Source organism: Otolemur garnettii, unplaced genomic scaffold (assembly GCF_000181295.1).
Source record: "Otolemur garnettii isolate 467f Iridium unplaced genomic scaffold, OtoGar3 scaffold00019, whole genome shotgun sequence".
NCBI classification, from domain to species: Eukaryota; Metazoa; Chordata; class Mammalia; order Primates; family Galagidae; genus Otolemur; species Otolemur garnettii.
Window position 1 is genome coordinate 17,157,198 of NW_003852414.1, and position 23,833 is coordinate 17,181,030.

Consider the following 23,833-nt stretch of genomic DNA (forward strand, 5'->3'; position numbering starts at 1 on the left):
ATGGTGAGAAAGGGAACAGTGTAGGCTCAGTAGCCAAACTGTCTGGGATTAAAATTTACTGCCTTGTCTTGCCTCTTACTCTATATTTCAATTTCCTCATTTTAAAATGGGGATAATATGCCAGGCGTGATGGGTGGATCCCTTGAGCTCAGGAGTTCAAGACCAGCCTGAGCAAGAGTGAGACCCTGTCTCTACTAAAAGAAAAACCAGTCAGGTGTCATAGCACCTGTAGTCCCAGCTACTTGGGAGGCTGAGGCAAGAGGCTCTCTGTAGTCCAAGAGTTTGAGGTTGCTGTGAGCTATGATGATGCCACAGCACTCTTCCCAGGGCAACAGAGTGAGACTTTGTCTCAAATAAATAAACAGATAAATAAAATGGGGATAATAAAAGCATCTATCTCATGGGATTGTAGCAACTATTAAAGGAAATTATGATAGTTTAAATGTGGGGTGTCCAACTCTGGCTTTTCTGCACCACATCAGAAGAAGAGTTGTCTTGGGCCCCACATTAAATACACAAATACTAACAAAAGGTGGTGAACAAAAATAAAAAGGTTTATGCATGATTTTTGTGATATCCACCACCACAGATAAGCAAAAAAGTTCTCAGATAATTCAGAGGTGGCCCCCAGGCTGTGGGTTGGACACCCCCTGAATGAAGTACAAAGACTGGATCAAAGGCACACGTTATCATATATATACAACAAACTATCTGTCATGAAAATTATGCCAATTTATGCTACCACAAACAGAGCATGTGAGTTCTTGCTTCTCTGCTCAACACTGCCTAGTACTAATCTTTTTCATCTTCCCCAATGTGGAAGGTTAAAAACGACACCTCCTTGCTCACATCACATCATTTCTCCCACTTCAATGACTAGTGGAGTTGAACATCCTTTCATGTGTTTATTGGTCATAAGTGTGTTTAATATGAATTGCCTGTTTATAATCTTTTTCTTAGAATGCTCAATAGTTTTATTACTAACTTGTATAAATATGCTACAAATCAGGCATAGTAATAATTGTCGATATTTATTTTTTTGCTGGGCGCCAGACATTCTTCTATACATAAGCGTTGAAAAGAATATTAACATTTGATCCGGGACGTACATCGTAAACATTCCCTCTCTCCTCGCTGCACCCCGTCCACCTCCCCCAAACCTCAACTCCACACTCAAAGCAAAGCTGATGTTTTCAAACAGAACTTCTTCAAACTCTCTTATTTCTTTCATTCTTCTTTTAACTTTGCTTATACTTTTGGCTAAAGAAGTTTAAATTTTATTTTTTTTATTAAATCATAGCTGTGTATATTAATACTATCATGGGGTACAGGGTGCTGTTTTTATATACAAATTGGAATATTTTCATAAAATTCCCCTGTGATGCCTGTATGTTTTGGTGCTGTTTAAGTAGCTCTTACCTTTTGATTAATCATCATCTTTTGGTCCATGTATGAGATTTACATTCCCACGGTCCGCCTTCATTTGGAAGTTCTTTATGGCAATTCTCTTTGTCTGGCATTATCCTAATACAATAAATGTGTTTAAATTGCAAAATTAAGGAGGCGTCTGATGGCGTTTTCAGCAGGAAGAGTTCAATATTAGTGTGTTTCTCAACAAGATGAGAAAGAGGAGAGAAGAGGGTATCAGGTCAAAAAAGGCTGGTGGAGCTTAGGAAAGGTAGGTACTTGGGTGGTCACAGAGCCTTTGCCCACGAAATGACTAGCTGATTGCTTGTTTGTTTTTAAGAGGGGGTCTCACTACGGGGGTCTCACTATGTTGCTCAGGCTGGAGAGCAGTGGCTATTCAGGGGCACTGTCAAATCACACAGCAGCCTCAAACTGATGGCCTCAAGAGATCCTCCTCCCTCAGTCAGTGGAATGGCAGGCGTGTGCCTCTGTCCCCAGCTCAATCTTTAATACTGTCACAGCTCTTCCTCTTGACTCCCCCTGCTGTCTGCTTCTTCCCTGGGAAGTTTCCATTCTCTCTCTCCTTGCTGCACCCTGTCCACCTCACCCAAACCTCAAATCCGCACTCAAAACAAAGCCGATGTTTTCAAACAGAACTTCTTCCAACTCTCCAATTTCCCTCGTGGTGGAGTGAAATCAGATTCCACGGTCCAAGCACCACTTTTAAAGGCTTGGCTCTTTTCTTCCTCCTCTTTTAAAAAATAACAATTTCTGAGAAACAGAATATAAAACATAGGTGTGTAATCCATCTCCTATGAGCTCACATTTTTAGGGCTATTTTTTTCTTGCCAACTGATCCCGCCTTCGTGCTGATGCCCCTTTTTGTTTCCTTAAAAGTACTGAGTTGCTCCATCAAAAGCCAAAAGGAAAATAAACCACGTTTCTCAGGCAATGTGAGGCAATCATAACAACAGCCTCCAGCACTTGGAGAACATTTTCTGACTGAGGGGAAAGAACCAATTTTAGTTGCCCATGATTTCTGGAAGAAGAAGAAAAAGTTTAAAAAAAAAAAATACCCAGCTGAACGTCTGTGTGTAGAGAAAGGCAAAGGTTTTCATGCGTTTGATTCAGAATCTGCCTTTAAAAATTTTTTTGTAAGAAAAATGGTGAATATTCGATAATGGGATAAGACCTGTTGTCCCAAAGTCAGAGGGAAAAACAGTTTGTGTAGTTGTGAATCTAAATCTCAGCACCAAAATTACCTTGTCTCTAGATTAGCATTTAAGTTCCTAAACACAGAATTATGCAATATCTTGAAGTATGATTGATGAGTATTATGTAAGTATTATTTCACATACACATATGTACACACCCCAACATAGCTACACGGATGTGTATATAAATGGAACATGTCTGAAACATACATACTGTATAGACACAGTGTCTAGAGGTATGGGATGAACTACAAATCAGCAACCCAATTCTCCTCCCCTAGAGAGATCTCATGATTTGAAGGTCCTGAGTATAAATGCTCCTGCCTTTTTAGCAAGCATGATACCAAGGTAGTGTCTCAAAAGGCAGACATACTTTTGTGGTAGATAACTGTTTTCTTGGCCTCTGGAGAACTGTGGCTACATTCTTAGGAAGAAAATTGAGGCCTGCTTTGCCAGTTACTTTATTTTTCCAGAGTAGGAAAATTCCCACCCTAAGGCCCAGGGATTAAAGTTTCTAAAGGAAAGGCCTCTTCCTCAGGGCCATGAGGAGGGTGTCTCTCCAACTGTCACCTACAATGACAATCTAACTGTGATCGCTATATGGCTTTGTAGAACCTGTGTGTATCTGTCTATCTGTCTGTCTGTTTGCCAACACCTCTGAGAATATATGAGTAAGTTCAGCAGAATTTAGCTGTGGTTTACATTAGCCTGTCTTAATTGACTCATGTTCCTCATCTCTCTCATCCTTAGTTTATTATCACATTATTACTTACTCCCCTATTTCACCAGGCGTCAGTCTCTATTCCAAGCCTGGTACCATGACTGGTACTGAGGATGCAAAATTTCCTTCTTTCTTTATTTATTTCAAATAATCCCACTCCATGAAGCATTTGCAATATGTAAACCTAAAGATTCCTGCCCTGGAAGGGCTTACAATCTTATTTTCTTTGCCTTTTCCAGAGAGTCAATTCTGAATGCTCATCTGCTATTTAGAAAATGCCTCATCTTGTTATATAAACATTTCGCCTTTTTTGGAGCCAAGAACAAAGCACATAACTCCTCTTGAGTCTGTTTTCATAACAGAGCTCTCCTATCTGGTATCATGTCACCAGATAATGGATTCAGGCCAGGGCCACCTGTGTTACACTTGTCTAAATATTGGGGTTTATAATTACGCAGGAAGAACAGAGGTCGTATTTCTTCAGATCAGTAGAACCTTTTCCTTCGACATAGCAAAAATGTTCCGGGGTGTCACAAAGGACCGAGGTAACAGACATAATACCTGTGACTGATGTAGCTGGAGAAGTTGAGATCCTGATAGAATTTTTCATTATGATTTTAAAAATTGGTAGACTTAGAAATGTTGGCTTCTGGCTCTAAACACTTAGATGCTTGGAAAAGAGTGGTTTATTCCATGAGTCATAGTTGGCCAAGTTGCAGCCCTTTTCTTAATGCGTTCTTTAATTTCACTAATAAAATTAGCAACATTTTGAGGACCTTTGTTTAACTCAGTGGAACATTAGCATGCACGCCTTTTCCCATATGGAACCTTGGAGTCAAATCTTGAGCCTATTGTCTGAATCTGACTCTGTAGCAATGAAACATAAGAGAAATGACTGTGGCTTTGATCTTGAAGATGGTTGAGTACATTTTTTAAACAAAAATTTTAATAAGCTTTATTATGTCTTAGGTTGCCTCGTCCCAGAGCAGACATAAAGACAAAAATTAGAAAATAAGTTGTTTATTTGAGAAATGATTCTGAGAAATACTGGTACTGGAATAGAGGAGAGAAACTTGGAAAAGAAGGTTCGGTGAAGGTTATCTGGCAACTGGGTTCCACATAGCTGGGGAAATGAGCAGGGAACGCACCTCAGAATTATCCCACTTGATAAGGTAGCTGACTACGTGTCCCATTCCCACCCTGAACTAGCAAAGAGCTACGCCCAGGGGTACTAAGTCTTCAGGAGAAGAATCCTAAATCCTTGTAGTCTAACTCTATTTGGAATCTGGCCATCGTTTTTCTGTGCAAAACTCCATTATACCAATTTAATTCCTTAGTTCGTTTCCTATTTGGAGTGGACAACTAAGATCCCCTTGCTTTTTGTTGTTGTTGATTTTTTTTTTAATTTTCACTTCCATCTTACTAGAATTAAGCAATTATAGTTTCAACCATTCTAAATTCTCTTCCCAGCCCTTGCTTCTACCAAGTTCAATTTTCTTATATCTGAATTTTACCCTGTAGATTTTGGCATTGCTCTTTTTATTTGTTTTTGATTGCCTCCACCAGGAATAACCATTGTAAATGATGTCAAGAAAAGCCACTCTTTTGACCTATGAATTAGGCAGTCCCTGAGATAATTGGTAAAAGTATATTCACCACCATCCATACCATTTATAAAGAGCAAATGGTTGTGTCAGAATGACAATTAGAAGATCATAGTTCAGGGTTAACGGTCCTTGCTTGTAGGATCGTTGCTAGTAAGGGCATAATTAGACAGTATGTGTTGAGCCTGGTTCCTAGTAGACACCAAGCATAAGCTTTTCCTCTTTTCCTTGAGAGATGTGCCTTGAGTGAGAGGATGGGATAAATGATGTTACAATGAGTCTGTAGAAAGTTGGCCTTCCTACGTGCAGGAGGGCTTGAGGTCTGCTGATAGACGTGTTGCGTACAGCGAAGCTCCATTACCCTTGCTAAAATATCTTAAGAAAAGCATCATTTCCCCTCCTTCTTGTGTGGCTCTCATTCCACAGTCAGCGCTTACAGATTCTCTCTCTGCTACTTATGATTTTGAGCTTAGTGAATGGTTTCTATAAGATTTGTGCCTGTGTTTTTGTCTTTCTTAGATTTGATCGTGGGCGCCTTTGGGACAGGAAAAGTAGCTGTTTACAGGTACGTGGTTGGTTGTATGTAACCTTTTTCCTTATTATTTCTGTCTGTTATTAGTTTGGCTTTAAAGAGCATAGTCCAACTATTCATTCTAGAAAAAGTTTAGATGTTCTTTTTAACGCCGAGGTATTTGTGGCTCACAATGTTTAAACCTTTCTCTCCTCCCTTTGTATTTCATTCTCATACTGCATGACCGAACTTCCAGACCCTGTAAGTACAACATTATATAAGATATGAAACTCAGCAGAGCTTATAAAATGACCCACTTTTAAAATGCTACATATATGATTTCTTCTCTTTGCTTTGGGAGTGTATTGAAATGTTCCCTTGTAAATAGGGGTGGAGGGTGGGGCAATGTTGCTATTTACTTTCAGTTACGGAATAGAACGAAGAAGGAATTGGTAGCCTCCCAAAGCAAGCTGAGAACAGTTCAGATATAACAGATATGGATTCAGAGCCTGGCCATTCCCTACACTCACTGGTTGCAATCTTGGGCAAGTTTCTAGAACTTTCTGAGCTTCTGATTTTTATCGGGAAAGCAGGACAAGACTTACTTTCTAAAGTTGCTTTTGTTAAAAAGATTCAGCGAGAATATTTGTATGAAGGGTACATGGTGCCCAACCCTTTAGGTTCTTAGACACCATAAAGTCAGGCAGGCTGTCCAGACAAAAGGCCAAGAGCATCCCTGGGGTATCAGGCATGAAATGTAAACTTAGTCAACTCCCAGAGGGATTCTAAGGTTAGCTTTCCTCAAATAGGTAAGATTTTCTTCTTCAGCAAACTCAAAAGGGGCTGATTGATACCATCCACTGCCCATTTGTGGTTGAAGCCCTATTTGGGGAAACAGGAAACTCCTCTCAAGGGCAACTTTGGTTCACCGCCCCCCCGCCCCCCCCCCCCCCCCCCCCCCCCCCCCCCCCCCCCCCCCCCCCCCCCCCCCCCCCCCCCCCCCCCCCCCCCCCCCCCCCCCCCACCCCGCTCAGGCCAGAACTTTCTTCCCAACTGTCCCTCCTTGCCTCAGTCCTCCTGGGGACCACAACTCCCAGCCTCCTTCACTCTCTCTCCCTTCCTTCCTCATAGGAGTTTGCCCCTCAGTGAATCTCTTGCATGTCTAATTCTATTTTCTCATCTGCTTTTCCCAGGTCTGGAACTAACACAATACTGAACACAAAATTATATTAACAAAGGACAGATAAGTAGCATAAAGGAGCTTAGGACAAATCCCAGGGGACTGTTTCACACTGTTTCACTACGACTCATCTCTCCTTTCTACCCCATGCCGGGGAAGGTACCGGACGCAGTATCATTTTCCCCTGTCATTTACAGACTGTGTCTCTCAGCTAAGTTGTCTTGGAACCAAGCTTTAACAATTGCTTTGTTCCTTCCCCCATGATTTACTCTCTCTCTCTCTTTTTTTTTTTTTCTTATCCTCACCTGGGTCGCTGAAATTGCATTTACTCTGTATCCATCTCAGTCCTCAAACTCAGCTGTATATTAGGATGTATAGTAGGACAGTTTGTTTAAAATGCCCATGCCTGGCCCTTACCACAGAGATGTTGGTTCAGGGAGCCTAGACAGGGAATTTGTTTCAGAGCTCCTTGGGTGATGATACGGTGCACTCAGGATTAAGGACCACTGCTCTGGATGAAGGATGGAATTATCCTGTAAACTCAACTTCATGTGTTTTGCTAAGCCCACAATGCATAGTTAGAAAATTATCACTAGAAATAAAAAATTATCAGTCAACAAGTCACCAAAATCGTGAAATTCAAGTACTCACAGACACAAGTGGCTGTTAAGATAACATATTTCTTTAGATTAACATAGAGATAGTCTAGGAGATAGAAGAGCAGTATTTCACAAGAATATTGTCATAGTACCAGGAGCCCAGGTGTCAGATAGCAAGTTTGTGACTGTGCCCCCCACCCCAGCATGCTTTAGTTGTGTTCACATGTTTCAGGTGTGTTTGGAGGTCATGAGTTCAGTGTGTTGCCCACCTGTTCATGCAGGGAGTGGAATTCTTGGCACAAAGGCTGGGAATGTTAGTAATGTCCTTGGGGAGTGGAGCTTCACCTGCGGTGAAGTGGCCTCTACCCATCGCTCTTATGGTCATGCGAACCCTGCATTTCTCCCCTACAGAGCGAGGCCAGTTGTGACGGTGGATGCCGCGCTTGTGCTGCACCCAATGATCATCAATCTTGAAAATAAAACTTGCCAGATTCCAGACTTTATGACACCTGTGGCCTGGTGAGTTGGTCCAGCACTTCCCAGACTCTAATGTGAATTCACATCACTTGGGTACCTTGTGAAAAATGCAGACTTAGGGTTTAAGAAGTCCGGCTTGGGGCTGGGATTTTGCAGTTGTATAAAAAGTCCCATGAGGTTGTGGATGCTGCTAGTCTGCGGACCGAGTCTGAGTAGCAGGGTGTTACCTTTCAAAAGGAGCTATGACGTGACTCTTTACCTATCAGTATATTATACCACCACCTTTCTAAATACTCACGCTTGGGTTAAATTACTCAGTTTCCTGTGCTGGTGACAGATGTCAGTTCTGTAACTTAGCAGGCACAGCTAGACAGAAGGTGAACTTTATACAAATAGAGATTTTTACACCCTAAACTGTATTTTCGTGGCCATGATTAACAACAGCGGTAGAATGATTCCTTTGCTTGGACTGTGTCAGTCACTGGAAGGGAGCACAACATGGAACTTGATTGTAAAACAGCTAAAGAAAACACCACTTTGTTCTCCAATATGGCGGTCCTCAAAGGTCAGAAGTCATTATATTGGCTAAGACCATCAAGGTGTAGCCTCTGAAAAGTCAACAAATTCTTGGGGTGTTTGAGATTTGCCCGAATTTTCCGGGAGATATGGTCTAACTCAGACATTATGTCTGGTTCCTGAGAATGTCAACATCGCAGAGCAAACCAGTCTTGACCCAAAGAAGTTATTTCCAGCCAATTTTGGCATGTTTTCGATGGCCTTTTGACAGGAGTTCATATTGGAGTCAAAGCTTTTGAGGTGGTGGGTGGGAGAGAGGGGATAAGATGGACCCTGAAGAATTCTTTGAAAAACACATCCTATTGCTGGGAGCTGGGGGTGGAGGGGTAGGAGGCAGGTCCTGTCCTTTAACAGCTTTTGAAAGTAGCTGGGAAATGCTTTGGGCACATTTCTAAATGGCTTTAAACCATAAAATAGTATAATGAAAATATGATCTGAGAAAATATTTGACAGAGCCAGCATTTTTCTTACCCTGGCATGATTAAATGAACAGCAAATGAACCGTGAGAGCCTGTACATGATCATGCGTATTAAAACATGAGTATTTCCCACCAACTGGTCTCATGTTCACACCTTCAAAACTGAATGGATGTCTGGGCTGAATCCTTTTATGTGTATGTGACAGATTCTGGTATAGAATGTTTTTGTTTTGAATTAGATAATTTTTTCTAAGAGTTTTTAGTTTGATGGATATTTTTATAAGTGTGAAGTGGTTTTAACAGATTATGGGATCTGTTTGATTTTTTGGAAAGAATATTACTTTTTTTTTTTTGAGACAGAGTCTCAAGCTGTCTCCCTGCATAGAGTGCTATAGCATCACAGCTCACAGCAACCTCAAACTCTTGGGCTTAAACGATTCTCTTGCCTCAGCCTCCCAAGTAGCTGGGACTACATGTGCCCACCACAACACCCAGCTATTTTTTGGTTGCAGTTGTCTAGCTGGCCAAGGCCAGGTTTGAACCTGCCACCTTCAGTGTATGGCTGGCACCATAACCACTGTGCTACAGGCACCAAGCCAAAATTTTACTTTTTAACAAGAAAATGTCTTGCTTTTCATAAGCCATTTTCTTGTTGTATACATTAAATCATACTGTTAAGATAAAGTACAATTTGATATGTAGACAAATGTATAATATGTCTTTATGATTATTTATTTTATTCTATTGTTTGTGTTTTCTGAAATACATTTTATTTTCACATGCAAACATTTCAAATGGTGCCTCAGAATATCAGAAGATAGAAAGTGGATGGTTTAGTCTAGAATATGTTGAATGTGTTTCTCTGACTTTTTGAAAAATTTTTTATTCCAGGAATTTAGCTTACTTTTCCCAAAATGCTTGAAAGGCCTCTGTTTATTTTCTTTGGTGCTATTTTTGTCTATATTTGATACAACCTTGTATCGTACATCTGAAAACTATTATGTAAACTCTAATTGGCAGAGAGTTCTTGATTTCCATCAATGTTAGTTTATAAAGTATCTTCTTGATATTTCTAAGTTAGAAAAAGGAAAAAAAAAAAGCCAGCTCAAAACATGTTAATACAATTGGTGACAATCAGACAAAGAAAAACTATTGAGTGGAAATTTTCATTTTATAAATGGAAAAGTCAGTCATTATTCACTTGTCAAACCTAAAAACTTTCCAGATATGACTTTTATGTAAAATCTGGCATTTGCTATCATGGAAGTAGGATTGAATTGGTAGGAATGAGAAATGAACGGCTTTGAACTTCTATGTCACATTTCACATCTAGCTCATTCCCTGCTCCTCACACTTGGCCATGAGCACAGTCACGTAACAGAATCATCCCCTAGCTGTGCTTCTACTGAGACCCAGTGTGTCATCTTCTCTTCTGACCATATGGAAAGCACTGTTCCCAAATAGTTTTATTTAGAATTTATGTGCCAAGGGGCTTGGGTTGATTTTGTAGCTTTTGGTCTACACAAATCTATTTAGACAAATAAACCATACTGAGTATGACAAAAAATTCTAATTTGAAATTTTAATTGTAATTCAGTAAGAGTCCACAGCCTCCCACAACAGCCCAAGTGTACTTGGTCATCAGGTATAGACCTTCAAGGGGACCTAATTCAATTATACATCTATGTGCATCTCACTTGATATTGTAGGTTAGATTCATGTATAATATAAAATATTTTTCTCACTTGATATTGTAGGTTAGGTTCATATATAATATAAAATATTTTTCTAAGTTCAGAATGAAGATGTCAATCAACTACTATGAAATTTTCTTTCTAGAAAATTTCTAAAGATATCTATAAACTGGCATATAGATGTCTTTAGAAAGAAAGACATCTATAAACTGGCAGGTTTAGGTCAGGGAGCTATTATCAATAATTCAGGAAGTTGTCGCAGTTAAACTTGTGTGAAAAAGTTAACTCATTCAGTTGTGAATGTTATTAAAGTAACTGAAAAGGGGCATCAAGAAGGGATATAGATTTATACTGACATATGATTCACAAATCAAGAGTAACCTGCCAGCTATTCCATCATGAATCAACCAAATACCTTCTCACCAAGAGGAAGCGGTGTTTACTTTCATAGTTTTGATTTATTCCTTGTTCAAAAATGTATTGCTTTTAAATTGTTTGTCTTAAAAAGTCCTCTGCCTGAAATGATTTGGAGATGTATGTGTGGATCATTTCTTTACCAACAGGAGTTTATCTTATGAGAGTCAATGATCGTTATCTACTCAGTGTCATGGTAAATATATTAGAAAGGTTAGTGAATGATTTTTACACGTAGCTAGATACTACCAAAAGAGCTGGACACAGAAAAATTCTAAGTTTGAAAGCCAGACTTAACTATAAAATTGAAAGATGTGATTCACTATGGGTCTTTCCTGAATAATTCTAATTGAAGTAGGAATGGATTGGAATTTGTGATTTCTCTGGGGAAGTGGAATAAACACTTGTAATAGCACAGACATTTCAGGAAACTTTTGGCTTAATGGTATGTGGCAAATTATTTACCCTGAAGGGAGACGTTGACTGAGGTCACGGTAGATAGATGAATCCCAGATGTGACACTTTTTCATTATGTTTGACACCGGAAGCTGACACATAATTAAAGTATGATTAGGGATTATTTACTCCTTTTGAATTCTGTAAAAATAGTCAAATGGTACTATACTATTTTACTAGTAAAAAAATTAATACTGTCATTAAATCATACTCAAGTTTTTTTACTTTCTTGGAAATGTGAAAAGGGCTCATCTCTCAGCCTGGCTCTTAGGACTTGGGATTTTTTAGGAAGGAGGTGAGCACACTGATTCTGCGAAGTCAGACAGAGACAACAGGCTGTTTTCCATTCCTCCTGTGGCCACAGACCAGAGCCAAGTGCAGGTCACCTTACAGGCCAAGGCAGACATCTCCTTGGATTGTGGTTAGGTCACATTCAAGGCAGAGCTATAAACCGTCACTCATGGGCCTCTCCCGTCTCTTTCTTATCTTTAAACCCACATCCAGTGCCCACCCAACTTGAGAGAACTCTTTTAATCCCTTTATTTTCTTAGTTTCTCCTGTTCCCCTCTTCCTCTCTCTACCTCCAGGCTTTGAATTTTTTTAACTTAGCATACACAACTAGACCCCTACCTAGCAAGTTTCCACCACGTCCATCCACCACGCTGCATTATACTGAATTTCTTCAGGTCTCTCAAACGGGGCCATGTTCTTACCTCCCAAGTTTTACCTATAGCGGTTTTCCTGCTGCCTAATTCTCCCTTCCTTGACACCTGGAAAATACTCAGGTATTGTTGAAAAAAGGCAGAAGGTAATTAATTAATGGACTGACTCAGTTAATCTCTTATGTAATGTTTTTAATTACTACCTTCTATATACAGCACAACCTCTGTAAGTTGACCACCCAATATAACAATCTGGTCAACATACAGAGGTGGTCCACAGGAGGAACGAGGCCTACTGTGTTGATACATAACTATGGTGCATGTCCAGTCTATGAAAATTAGGTCAACTTAAGGAGGCGGTCAACTATGGAGGTTCTACTATAATAATAATGTCACCTGTCTTATTTGTATTACTGTTGTAGAAGCTGTGTGTGTGTGTGCATGATTAGAAGTATGAAAAAATGATGCATTCATTTCATCGGGGATGAGATAAAGGAAGATTTCTACTTCAGATTCCAAACCTTATTAACTAATAAATTATTGGCTGTTATTTTCCATAGCTTTTCTTTAAGAGTGTGTGCGTCTGTAGCAGGCCAGAGCATTCCAGACACAATAGGTGAGCACGTTTTCATTTGTACACTCCTCTACTGTGCTAAGAAATGGGAACGGTAACCATTTCTCTATACAGATCCTTTAAAACTCAAGTGCTTTATTCATGCCGAGAGTTCTATTGCCCATACGGAACCGTCTACATAAATATCATTTCCCTAGTTGGTAATAACGTTATCTAGGAGAATGTGACAATTTATGTAAAACCATTCTGAAAATATTTTAGCTTGGAGGGTATTTTATAAACTTTTTTCTACTCGTGTATCATGTTTGATTCTAACAAGAAGAAAATGTTTTCTGAATAAGCCACTTGAAATGGGAATTCACCTCTCTGATGGAGCACTGTGTTCACTGAATACGTTTCCTCTCCTGATTATACTTACTTGAATTTCTGTCCTTTAGCTATGGTGGCCGAGGTGCAGTTAGATTCCCTGAAACAAAAAGGAGCCGTCAAACGAACCCTCTTCCTGAACAACCATCAGTCTCATCATGTCTTCGCTCTTGAGATAAAGAGACAGAAACCCCGTCAGTGCCAGGATTTTATCGTTTACCTTCGAGTAAGTGTTCCAGAAATGCCTCTTCTGGCCTTTCATATTCACATCCAAATTCCACCCATTTTTCTCCACTTAACCATCGTATTTGTCTCCACAGATCCCCATCAGTTTATTTCCATTTTCCTTGGAGGAAACTTGATTGTAAGGTCAAACGCTCTCTTCTTGACCTTGACTTCAACCAACCTAATGATGTGTTGCTATGAACTTCTAAGGCTTCTGTCTGTTTTGAGCAGAAGCTTTGCAATAGCTCTCAGCTCAGATGGTTTTCATTTCTCTTCACCTCCTCCCTCCCAAAACATAAAAGTTCAGCACAATTTATTTGAATTTTTGTCCTATGTGAGTATGTCTTGTTAGATTTTATCAACGTGCCTTGCTGAGCCATCTCAGGAAAACATTTAGTCACTCAAAGTTTTATTAAAAGTAATTTATAATTTTTTTAAAGTAATGCATTTTTTCCAACAACGCCTAAATCTACCGTGAAATGTAAACATTGAAACTACTTCTAACACTATTATTTTTCTTTACTTTGCCAGTTGTTAGGTGGGATGACCCATTCTCACTTTCCCTCTTTGTTTAAGGAACTTCGTTAGCAAGGGGAACCATAGTCACACTCGAGAGTGAGAGGTCGGGCACGTGACTCTTGTGTCTTGACAGACACGCAGCTGAAGGATGGCCTGTCCTCTGTGTCCTTAGTGCCTTCCGTTTGGTGTTCAGCCCTGTCCCCTGGAGGAGTTCTGTTTCTTTTTCTGAGGGAACTTCAGATGCACTGAAGATGTTTTGAATATCAGACAAGCAAGGGCTTAAAGCAGTGGTACTCAACTCTCCTAATGCAGTAACCCTTTAATACAGTTCCTCATGTCGTGATCCCAACCATAAAATTATTCTCATTGCTACTTCATAAGTGAAATTTTGCTACTGTTATGAATCATAATGTAAATATCTGATATGCAGGATGTATTTTCATTGTTACAAAGGGGTCACGATCCACAGGTTGAGAACCGCTGGCTTAAAGAGTTCGTAAGAGAGGATGAGAACTGGGTTATTTTCTTCCTCTGAGTCCAAGAGATTCATAAAGTCTATCAACCTCATTAAAAATCCAAATTCATTATGGTTTTCGTGACACTAATGGTATATCTACTAAGTGCAATCTTTTACTTTGAAAGTTGACCAATTCCATGTGAGTGGCTGAAGGTCTAGACAGCCCACAGATTACCTCCAGAAGCATATTTCAACAAAGCCATGACTCTGCATGATTTCATCGCTGAATGTCTATTAATTGCCCTGGCTACTATATCCCACATAAATCCACGTGCATTTGAGCCCGCTGCAGAGATAATTGCTTCATCGTTCACTTTCACCAAGGAAAGTGTTGCCTGCCTCGCACAGGCTGACATCTTGCAGCTATTTCGTGCAGCCTCTCTTGAGTTTGTGATTATTTTTCCTAGGATGAAACTGAATTCCGAGATAAATTATCTCCAATCAACATTAGTTTGAATTACAGTTTGAATGAATCCACTTTTAAAGAAGGCCTGGAAGTGAGACCCATATTGAACTACTACAGGGAAAACGTTGTTAGTGAGCAGGTAGGTCACTGGCTGTCTTTGATGGCCCCATCGCAAGCCAGCTCAGGGGTATCCTGTTCCCGGAGCCCTAAGATGAAAGCCGGCTCTTTTTGTTTTTATTCCTTCATGCAGACATGTAACATTTGGGAGTTTTTTCCTGACATGTTTCCTGAAACACTGCATCATTGTGTTTTTCGGAAGCCCTTCCTCTTGTGCAACCAAGATTTAATTTGTTCAAAATGTGCCTGTAATCGAAGCAAGACAGCCTGTGATCCTCCAAACATTCCCAGAATAGCATTCTTTACAGACGTTTCGGAATGCATTGGAGTTGGGATATCATGGAAACTTAACCTATCTTGGGAGGTCACCGTGTAACGTAGGTTAGAGAGCTTGAGTAGAGTCCTGCATCGTGAAATGAAGCCCTTGGTTTGATTTGTGGCATCGTTCAGAATTGTCAAGAGAAAGGGTTTTCCCAAGTTGTTCCTCATGCCTGTTTGTGCTACACAGGCTCACATCCTGGTAGACTGTGGGGAGGACAACCTCTGTGTTCCTGACTTGAAGCTGTCGGCTAGACCGTAAGTCTAAATAAATAAACACGTGCATTATGTCTAATGGAATACAGGTGTTCACTTAAAGCTTTTTAAAGGAGAAGGTGGGCACTTCTTCTGACGACAAAAACAAAAATATGCTGCGTGACATTCTTGAGCGTGGCTACACTTTGGGTGAGCCTGTGGTTGGGTCAATTCTTTGTCATTGGCGTCGAGTGATACACCCTAAGATTCTGCCTGGGCCATTTCATCTTTCAGCAAAAGTGGGGGGAAAATGTTTTAGTTAAAAGTAAACTCATCTGCGGGGTGGCGCGGGTTATATTTACTCACTTCCACTGAGTAGGCAAACGCTGGTTCCAGTGACACCTTAACCAAACTCGTTTTGACAGCACCCCATGACTAGGTCACCCTTAAAACTGTCAAAACAACATTAATTTTAATTTACTGAAAAAAGATAGCTTACATGACACTTTACAGAGTATAGCAGAAATTGTCACAAAATCAGAGAAGGAACAACAGGCTTCACAGTTGCTGGTGATGGGGAGTCTGAACCCAGGGCTGGAATTTGTACGACATCATGTTAATGAAAAAATACAGAACTGGGATGTAAACCTTCAGTGGTAGAAAAGGCAGATTCAAGCCCTTTTCCATCCCAAGAACTACTTCACTGCCAGTCTTTGGAATCTGCTTCTTGGTAGAACCGGTCAAGGAGGTTTTTCCCAAATTTCATAATTTCTCAAATGTCAAAGGCAATCGCTTTGAGTGAGGCTCAAAAGTGGAATGGGCATTTCCAAGCGCTGATTTGATTTGTAGTTCAAAGTGAATTAAATTTCCCCAAAAGACCTCAAAATGCTCCAGCAGCTATTTAAGATCTAATTTTATCTGCCTGTTTCTTCCTTCTTATTTTCCACTCTGCATTACCCTCCCCTCCTTGCTTCCTAAATTCCTCTCTTCCTTTCTTTTTCTGTCATTCATTTTCTCTTCAGTGTGTGTTTCCAGGGATGTGCTGACACTGCCCCTTTCTGGCTTGTAAAAGCCAACTGTAAAACTTGCAGGAATCTCCTTAGATGGTTAGGCATACTGGTAGCTTGAAATTGACCACGCTGGGTGGATTTACCATTGAAATAGGAAAATGCTATAAACAATACAATTTTTTTTTTTTTGAGAACTGGTTGTTAAATATTTACCAACACATCACCTCGACTCTTCAACCCTTCTTATCCAGAGGGTATGTTTTGGACGCTTCCCATTATCTCTTCATGATAAACCATCTTCTTTTTTTTTTTTTTTTTGGTCCCATGCTGCATTTGCCATCCTCCTAAATAAATCCTCTTTGCCATCCTCCTAGATAAATCCTCTTTGCCATCCTCCTAGATAAATCCTCTCGCATTTGCCATCTTCTTTTCCTCCTAGATAAATCCTTAAAGAATTTTTTTCATGAACCAGAGAAGTGGAGTTCCCTAACAATTCTTTTGAAACCGCATTTTCAGAGATAAGCACGAGGTAATCGCTGGAGACGACAATCATCTTATGCTCATAATAAATGCAAGGAATGACGGGGAAGGCGCCTACGAAGCAGAACTCTTTGTGATGATACCAGAAGAGGCAGATTATGTCGGCATTGAACGCAACAACAAGGTAAATGCCTGCAGATTATTCCGAGTACAGAGCTCGGTGTAAGTTGTGAAGTCAAATAAACGTGAAGTAGGACCATTTAGTTTCTAAATAAGAGAGAGCAAAATGGCGCCTTCCTTAGTTAAATCGTGACAGCAGGGAGCCGAGAAGGGCAATGGGATTGCAGTGGTAACGTCTTTCTTTGCTACAGAGCAAAGGCAAATTGGCAAAAGCAGCAGTTCTCAACCTGTGGGTCACGACCCCTTTGTAACAATGAAAATACATCCTGCATATCAGATATTTACATCACGATTCATCACAGTAGCAAAATCACAGTTATGAAGTAGCCACGAAAATAATTTTATGGTTGGGGGTCACCACAATGTGAGGAGCTGTATTAAAGGGTCGCGGCATTAGGAAGGTTGAGAACCACTGGGCTGAAGACTGAGGGCTGATGCCAGAAAGAGAACAGAGCTGGCCAAAAGAAGCCGCTTACCAGTCTGATGGAGCAGCTGAATTCCCAAGCTCATTCCTTTCCCTCACTGGCCTTTCTAGCCTGTGTTGAGTTCCTTTAAGTTTCAAGCAGTAGTAGGAGGCCTGGGTTTCATTACTGGTCAGGGGAGAAGCTCCAGCCCGTCTCTGCTGAGCGCTGATAACAGCCAGTAAGGGAAACAAGTTCATTTTTCTTCTGTCTTGGTCTACCTCGTCAGAATTGTGACCAGGAAAAGCCTGGTCATCCTCATTTGCCAGTCCCCAGTGCCACTATTTATTAAAATGATGCCAGTGCTATTTATAACCTTTCCTTTTATTATCAGAACCTGGAGCTTCCTACTCTCAGTATCCTAAAGTTCTACAACGCTCTTAGTCACCTGGTCTAGAAAACCATTATAAATGCCTGGAGAGAGAAAGGCCTTCAGTCTCAGAAATACATAGATCACAGAGGTAGAGACCAAGTTTCACCTTTCTTTCACTGGACTAAGAGCATCATGGGTGTGCCTTAAATATTTGCTGATAATTTGGTTAGTTAATGTCTTCTAGTTTCTAAATACTGCATCCCCTGAGGACCTTGATTAAATATTAGAATACTGAACATTCTAATGATTGAATTTTGTAACAAAATGCAATTCCCCCAAAGAGATGCTAACAAACTGTTATGATGTTGGTGGTTTTGAAGCATATTTAGGGAAGATAAAATTCTCCATTCACACCTCTAGTCTCATGGGGTTTTGTTTTAAATTATCTTTTGGGTAAAAAAAAAAAAAGAAAAGAAAAGAAAAGAAAATCTAAATGAGTAATGATCATGTATCTTGACAATCATTTAAAATTATTAAGTGTGGCTTGGCGCCTGTGGATCAAGCGGCTAAGGCACCAGCCATGTATACCTGAGCCAGTGGGTTTGAATCCAGCCTGGGCCCTCCAAATAACAATGACGGCTTCAACCAAAAAATAGCCAGGCATTGTGGTGGGTGCCTGTGGTTCCAGCTACTTGGGAGGCTGAGGCAGGAGACTCGCTTGAGCCCAGGAGTTGGAGGTTGCCGTGAGCTGTGATGCCACCGCACTCTACCCAGGGGGACAGCTTGAGGCTCTGTCTCAAAAAAATAAAATAAAATAAAATTATTAAGTGTGTACTGAACAGAGTTATAGAAAAATATCTCCAAAGTCATCCAATTGTGTATATTAAATACGTATGTTGGTCATATCTCAATAAAATGGTTTTAGAAAATATCCAAAAATGTTCTAATTCTTCCATGTTAAGGGGAAAAATCATTCTACTTCTCAGGAGCATTTGCAGCTCTCCAGCCTATTTTTATTACTCTTTGATTGCAAACATGAACATCAGTTTAAATCTTAATTCCTCTAGTGAATGGCTTATAACCATCCCATCTTCTTTTTACTTTAATTATGTGATTTTAGTCTCATTTCTCTGTAAAGTTACTTTAAGATTTAAAAAATGAGAATGAATGAAGCACTTAACTTACAAAGATGATGATTAATAATTTTTTTGAATTTCAAATGTTATCTCATAATAAAATCTCTGTCAGTAAAAGAAAAGAAAGAAAAATATCACCTACAAATACTCTAGGTGAATAATCAATAAACAAACACAAAAATAAAGCTCAAGTATGTAACGTTTAAAGTGTTTCAGGATTCCATTTGCATTTTTATTTCAAGTCCCCTGTTAGGACTCTAACCCTGAGTTTGTTAATCTAAGCTTCTATTCCAGAAGGTTCTTCTCTCAGCAAAATATCCACTTTACTGTTCGCTTTCTTGCATGGAAAACATGGGCAGGCCCTTATCATTCTATCTTTGGCCATAAACATTCCAACAGACATTATCCATAATCTCAAACAAGCCCTTCACGATATTTTTTTCCCTCCATCAGTTTCCCTTGGGCACAGACGTAGCTCCGTCTTTGAATTTTCCATGGCTCAGCCACATTCCAATTTCTTCTTTGTTTTCAAGCAGTTTGAGGTTTGTGTACATTTTTATTGAAACTCAGTTCAAGTTGGTTTTTTACAAACAATTTTTTTTTTGTCTCAAGGGGAAAAGTCTTAGGAATTATCTGATGGCAAGTTGGGCTGTTCTTAGGTTGAGAACATTCATCTTTCAGAACATAGAGATGTTAATCATCTCTTTAGAAACCAGGATGGAGCCAGTCTCTGTGGTTCCCTTCAGTGACCTTCCGCCTTAATTTTTCTAGGAGCAAAAGTCTATGTGCTCTACCTTGATTATTCGCATCATCGTCGTTATTATTTTGGTGAAATATGCAACATAAAATGTCTGATTTTAACTATTTTTAAAGGTCCTCTTCAGGGACATTACACCCACATGGTTGTGGACTATCACCATTACCCATCCACAGAACGTTTTTATCATCCCAAATGGGAACTCTATACCCCTCAAAAATAATTCCCCATTTTCCCCTCTCCCCAGGCCCAGGAAAGCGCTGTTCTACTTTCTGTCTGGATGAATGTGGCTGTTCTAGGGATGACATCCTCATCTCCCTTCAGTCTCTCACAGCCCTTCCCAACACGTCCATAACTAGACCTTGGTCTTCCCACACTCACGCCCTTCTTGACTAAATCTGCTGTCTCGGAGAATGGCACCCACATCCCCATGGTTTCTTTCTTTTTTTTTTTTTTTTTGTTTGAGACAGAGTCTTACTTGTCACCCTTGGTAGAGTGCCCTGGAGTTACAGCTCACAGCAACTTTAAACTTTTGAGCTCAAGCGATTCTCTTCCCTCAGCCTCCTGAGTAGCTGGGACTACAGGCACCAGCCACAATACCTGGCTATTTTTAGAGATAGGGTCTCGCTCTGGCTCAGGCTGGTCTCAAACCCATGAGCTCAGGCAATCTACCTGCTTCAGCCTCGCAGAGTGCTAGGATTATAAGCATGAGCCACTGTGCCTGGTGATTCCCCAGGTTCTAAAACTTAAAGTGAGTTCTAAGTCTTTCTAGTTCTACCTTCTCTCCAGCCGTGTGCCACTGTCACAGCCTTCGTCCAGGCTGGCATGGTCCTTTGCCCAGATCATATCAACAGTCTCCTGCTCCATCTCACCTTCTCTCTGCCTGCAGCCTCTTTCCTGCACCTGTTACTGCAAATCTGAATATGCCACTCTTGCTTATAACTGCACCAGCTCACCACTGCTTCTAGGATAAAATCCAGGTCCTTCAGGTGCCCGTGGAGCGCTTCATTACCTCGCCCCTGCTCACCTTTCAGCCTCATGGCTGGTTGTTTATTCTTTCCTTTACCCCCACACCCTCAATTCCAGCCCAACTGAATTTCCTTCCAATGAATGTAATGCGCATCTGCTCTCAGCAGAGATAGCCTGCTCCTGCTGCTCCTCTTCCCAACACACTAACTCTACTCCCTCCTCCTCTTTATCTATCTTACATTATTCTATTTCCTTCTACTCATCCTTCAAATAATAGCTGAGGCTTCATAGTAGTCAAAACTGTTAATGTGGCCAGGCAGGGTGGCTCACACCTGTAATCATAGCACTTGGTGAGGCCAAGGCAGGAGGATCCCTTGAGCTCAAGAATTCAAGACCAGCCTGAGAAAGAGCCAGACCCCGTTTCTGCTAAAAACAAAAAAAATCACCAGGTGTTGTGGCAGGTGCCAACTATTCAGAAGGCTGAGGCAGAAGGATCACTTGAGCCCAGAGTTTGAGGTTGCTTATGAGCTAGGCTGACACCATGGCACTCTAATCTGGGCAACAAAATGAGACTCTATCTCCAAAAAACAAAAGGAAACTGCTAACATTTATTGCATAATTGCTATGGGCTGGGTAATGTTCTAAGTTCTTGTATGTATTTAATTTATTTAATCCTCATGACAGCCTCTTGGAGAAACTACTCTCATTGCCCTATTTTATAGATAAGAAGAAATTAACATGCCCAAGGTCATACAGTTATTATGTAACAGAAACAAGATTCCAACATCAGCTGTTAGACCAGGCCTCCCTCTGATCACTGATCTGCACTTCCACCAGTTTAGATACCACTTCTTCTAAGAAGCCTTCTCTGATTCCTTGAATCTGTGCATATTTCCCTTTCTCTTTCTCAGTATTTATTTCTCCTTCCATAAAACATACTAACCTCTACTGAAAATGTGTGTTTCCATTGCTTGTTACAATTGCTTATAAATTACTTGGTACAATTGTTATAATAAGTAAAAATTCAGTAGGGAGAAGTGGTTTTATTTATCAGACCCTGGTAAATAGCAGTTAATGTTTTTAGTGAATGAATAATCCTCCAAGAGTTATAAATGGATTAGACCAAGAATATCTCTGGAACTTCAGAGGAAAATAATCTAGAAATATCTGGGAAAACAGTCATTGTTTCACAAGAGAGAGGAAATAAAGGTTAAAAAAAGAAGAAGACAGAGGGGGTGTAAGAGGGTGAAAAGATCTTTGATTGGTGCCAAAGAACTATTTCTGGAAAGCTGGAAAAAAATGTACATATAATTTTCAACCTTTAGGTAAGATAAAAATACTTGCTATAGAAACTTAGCCCTTGAATTGTGTTCAAAGGGCACACGGGCGCCTTCAAAAGCTTTTGTTGGGTTCTTCTTTTCCTTTTTTTGTGATTGAGTTAGGAAACCTAACACAAAACATCTCTGAGTTATTAGCGTTAGTTATGGGTTCTTAAGAAGCTGAGGCTCGATGCCTATAGCTCAACCAGCTAAGGCGCCAGCCACGTACACCTAAGGTGGCGGGTTCAAATCCAGCCCAGACCCGCCAAACAACAATGACAGCTGCAACCAAAAAATGGCCGAGCGTTGTGGTGGGCGCCTGTGGTCCCAGCTACTTGGGAGGCTGAGGCAGGAGACTCGCTTGAGCCCAGGATTTGGAGGTTGCTGTGAGCTGTAATGCCATGGCACTCTACCCAGGGGGACAGCTTGAGGCTCTGTCTCAAAAAAAAAAAAAAAAGAAGTTGAATAGCTCTTCCCCTAAGCGGCCTGAGGTGATCTGTGAAAATGGTTCACTATTCACTTGACCCAGAAAACCCCACAAAGTCAGGCAAATCAAGAGGCTCAAACCTTTGTGTTCACTTTAAGAACACATGTGAACCTGCCCAGGCCATCGAGGGTATGCATATACAAAAAGCCACCAAGTATCTGAAGGATGTCCCTTCAAAGAAAAAGTGTGTACCATTCCCATATGGTAGAGTTGATAGGTTGCCCAGGCCAAACAGTGGGGCTGGACACAGGGTCGGTGGCCCAAAAAGAGTGCTGAATTTTTGCTACACATGCTTAAAAATGCAGAGAGTAATGCTGAACTTAAGGGTTTGGATGTAGATTCTCTGGTCATTGAGTATATCCAAGTGAACAAAGCACCCAAGATGCGCCGCCAAACTTACAGAGCTCATGGTGACATTGACCCATACGTGAGCTCCCCTGCCTCATCAAGATGATCCTTACTAAAAAGGAACAGATTGTTCCCAAACCAGAAGACGAGGTAGGACAGAAGAAAAATATATCCCAGAAGAAACTAGACTTATGGCACAGAAATAGATGCAACCTAAAATAAAAGCAAATAACAGTAAAAAAAAAAAAAAAAGTTGAATACACGAGCACGTCTTACAGTTGGAAAACTCAAATGGGACTTGAATTTTATAATTCTACTGCCCTCTTTTCCTTTCCTGAAATATGTGCACATTTTTTTTTGGCACTCTCTGTATATCCTAAAACTCCCTTTGAGAAAAAAGAATATATTACTACCTCTTTGAAAATAAGTGTCAAAACTCCTTCAGTGTAACTAATGTGATAATCACAGTATGTGGAGAGAGTATTATTGGATGGGACCTGATGGATCAGTGATTCAGTCTTTTCTCATTAATTAAAACAGGCTGTTCAACATGTCTTATCTACTTGGGTGATTCTTGGAGGAGGATTTTAAAGTTAGCTGTGTATTAGTCTGTTTCGTTTTATGCTCCCCACTGGTTCTGCTGTGTATTTCCTGATGCCATCAATTACTTGGCCCCCAGCACTCTCCAGAAAAGGGACTAGAACAGATGCAAAAACCTCTCCCCAATTTACAATCACTCACACATGCATGGGAAAAATGAAACACAACTATAGCCTAAGGATGAAGGAGGGAAGGGGAGGGAGAGGGGAAGGGAGGGGGGGTAGGACGATAGAGGGAGGGTTGGTAGGGGGACCCCACCTATGGAACATATTGCAAGTACAAGTTGGATCTATCAGCTGTAGAGCACGAATGTCTTAATCCTGTAATTGGGTAAAAGTGGCGAAGGTTATGTTGCTTAGTAGAATATAAGCATTCCAATTTGTACAAATAATCAACACATTAAATCCCATAGTGAATTCAGGGGAGAAGATTATATTTATGATCTATGTACGAATGACTTAATTTTTTTTTTTTTGAGACAGAGCCTCAAGCTGTCCCCTTGGGTAGAGGGCTGTGGCATCACAGCTCACAGCAACCTCCAACTCCTGGGCTCAAGCGAGTCTCCTGCCTCAGCCTCCCAAGTAGCTGGGACCACAGACGCC

General features: G+C 40.5%; 1 protein-coding gene across 1 annotated transcript in view; it reads left to right on the plus strand.

Annotated features, from left to right (window-relative positions):
* ITGA8 (integrin subunit alpha 8) overlaps window positions 1-23,833 on the plus strand; it is a 167,754-nt gene that overhangs the window by 86,296 nt on the left and 57,625 nt on the right. The window contains exons 14-20 of the mRNA XM_003786791.2: window positions 5,466-5,511; window positions 7,648-7,755; window positions 12,495-12,550; window positions 12,946-13,100; window positions 14,543-14,680; window positions 15,167-15,234; window positions 16,698-16,845. Coding sequence (XP_003786839.1) covers window positions 5,466-5,511; window positions 7,648-7,755; window positions 12,495-12,550; window positions 12,946-13,100; window positions 14,543-14,680; window positions 15,167-15,234; window positions 16,698-16,845 — 719 coding nt within the window. The remainder of the gene's footprint in view (window positions 1-5,465; window positions 5,512-7,647; window positions 7,756-12,494; window positions 12,551-12,945; window positions 13,101-14,542; window positions 14,681-15,166; window positions 15,235-16,697; window positions 16,846-23,833) is intronic.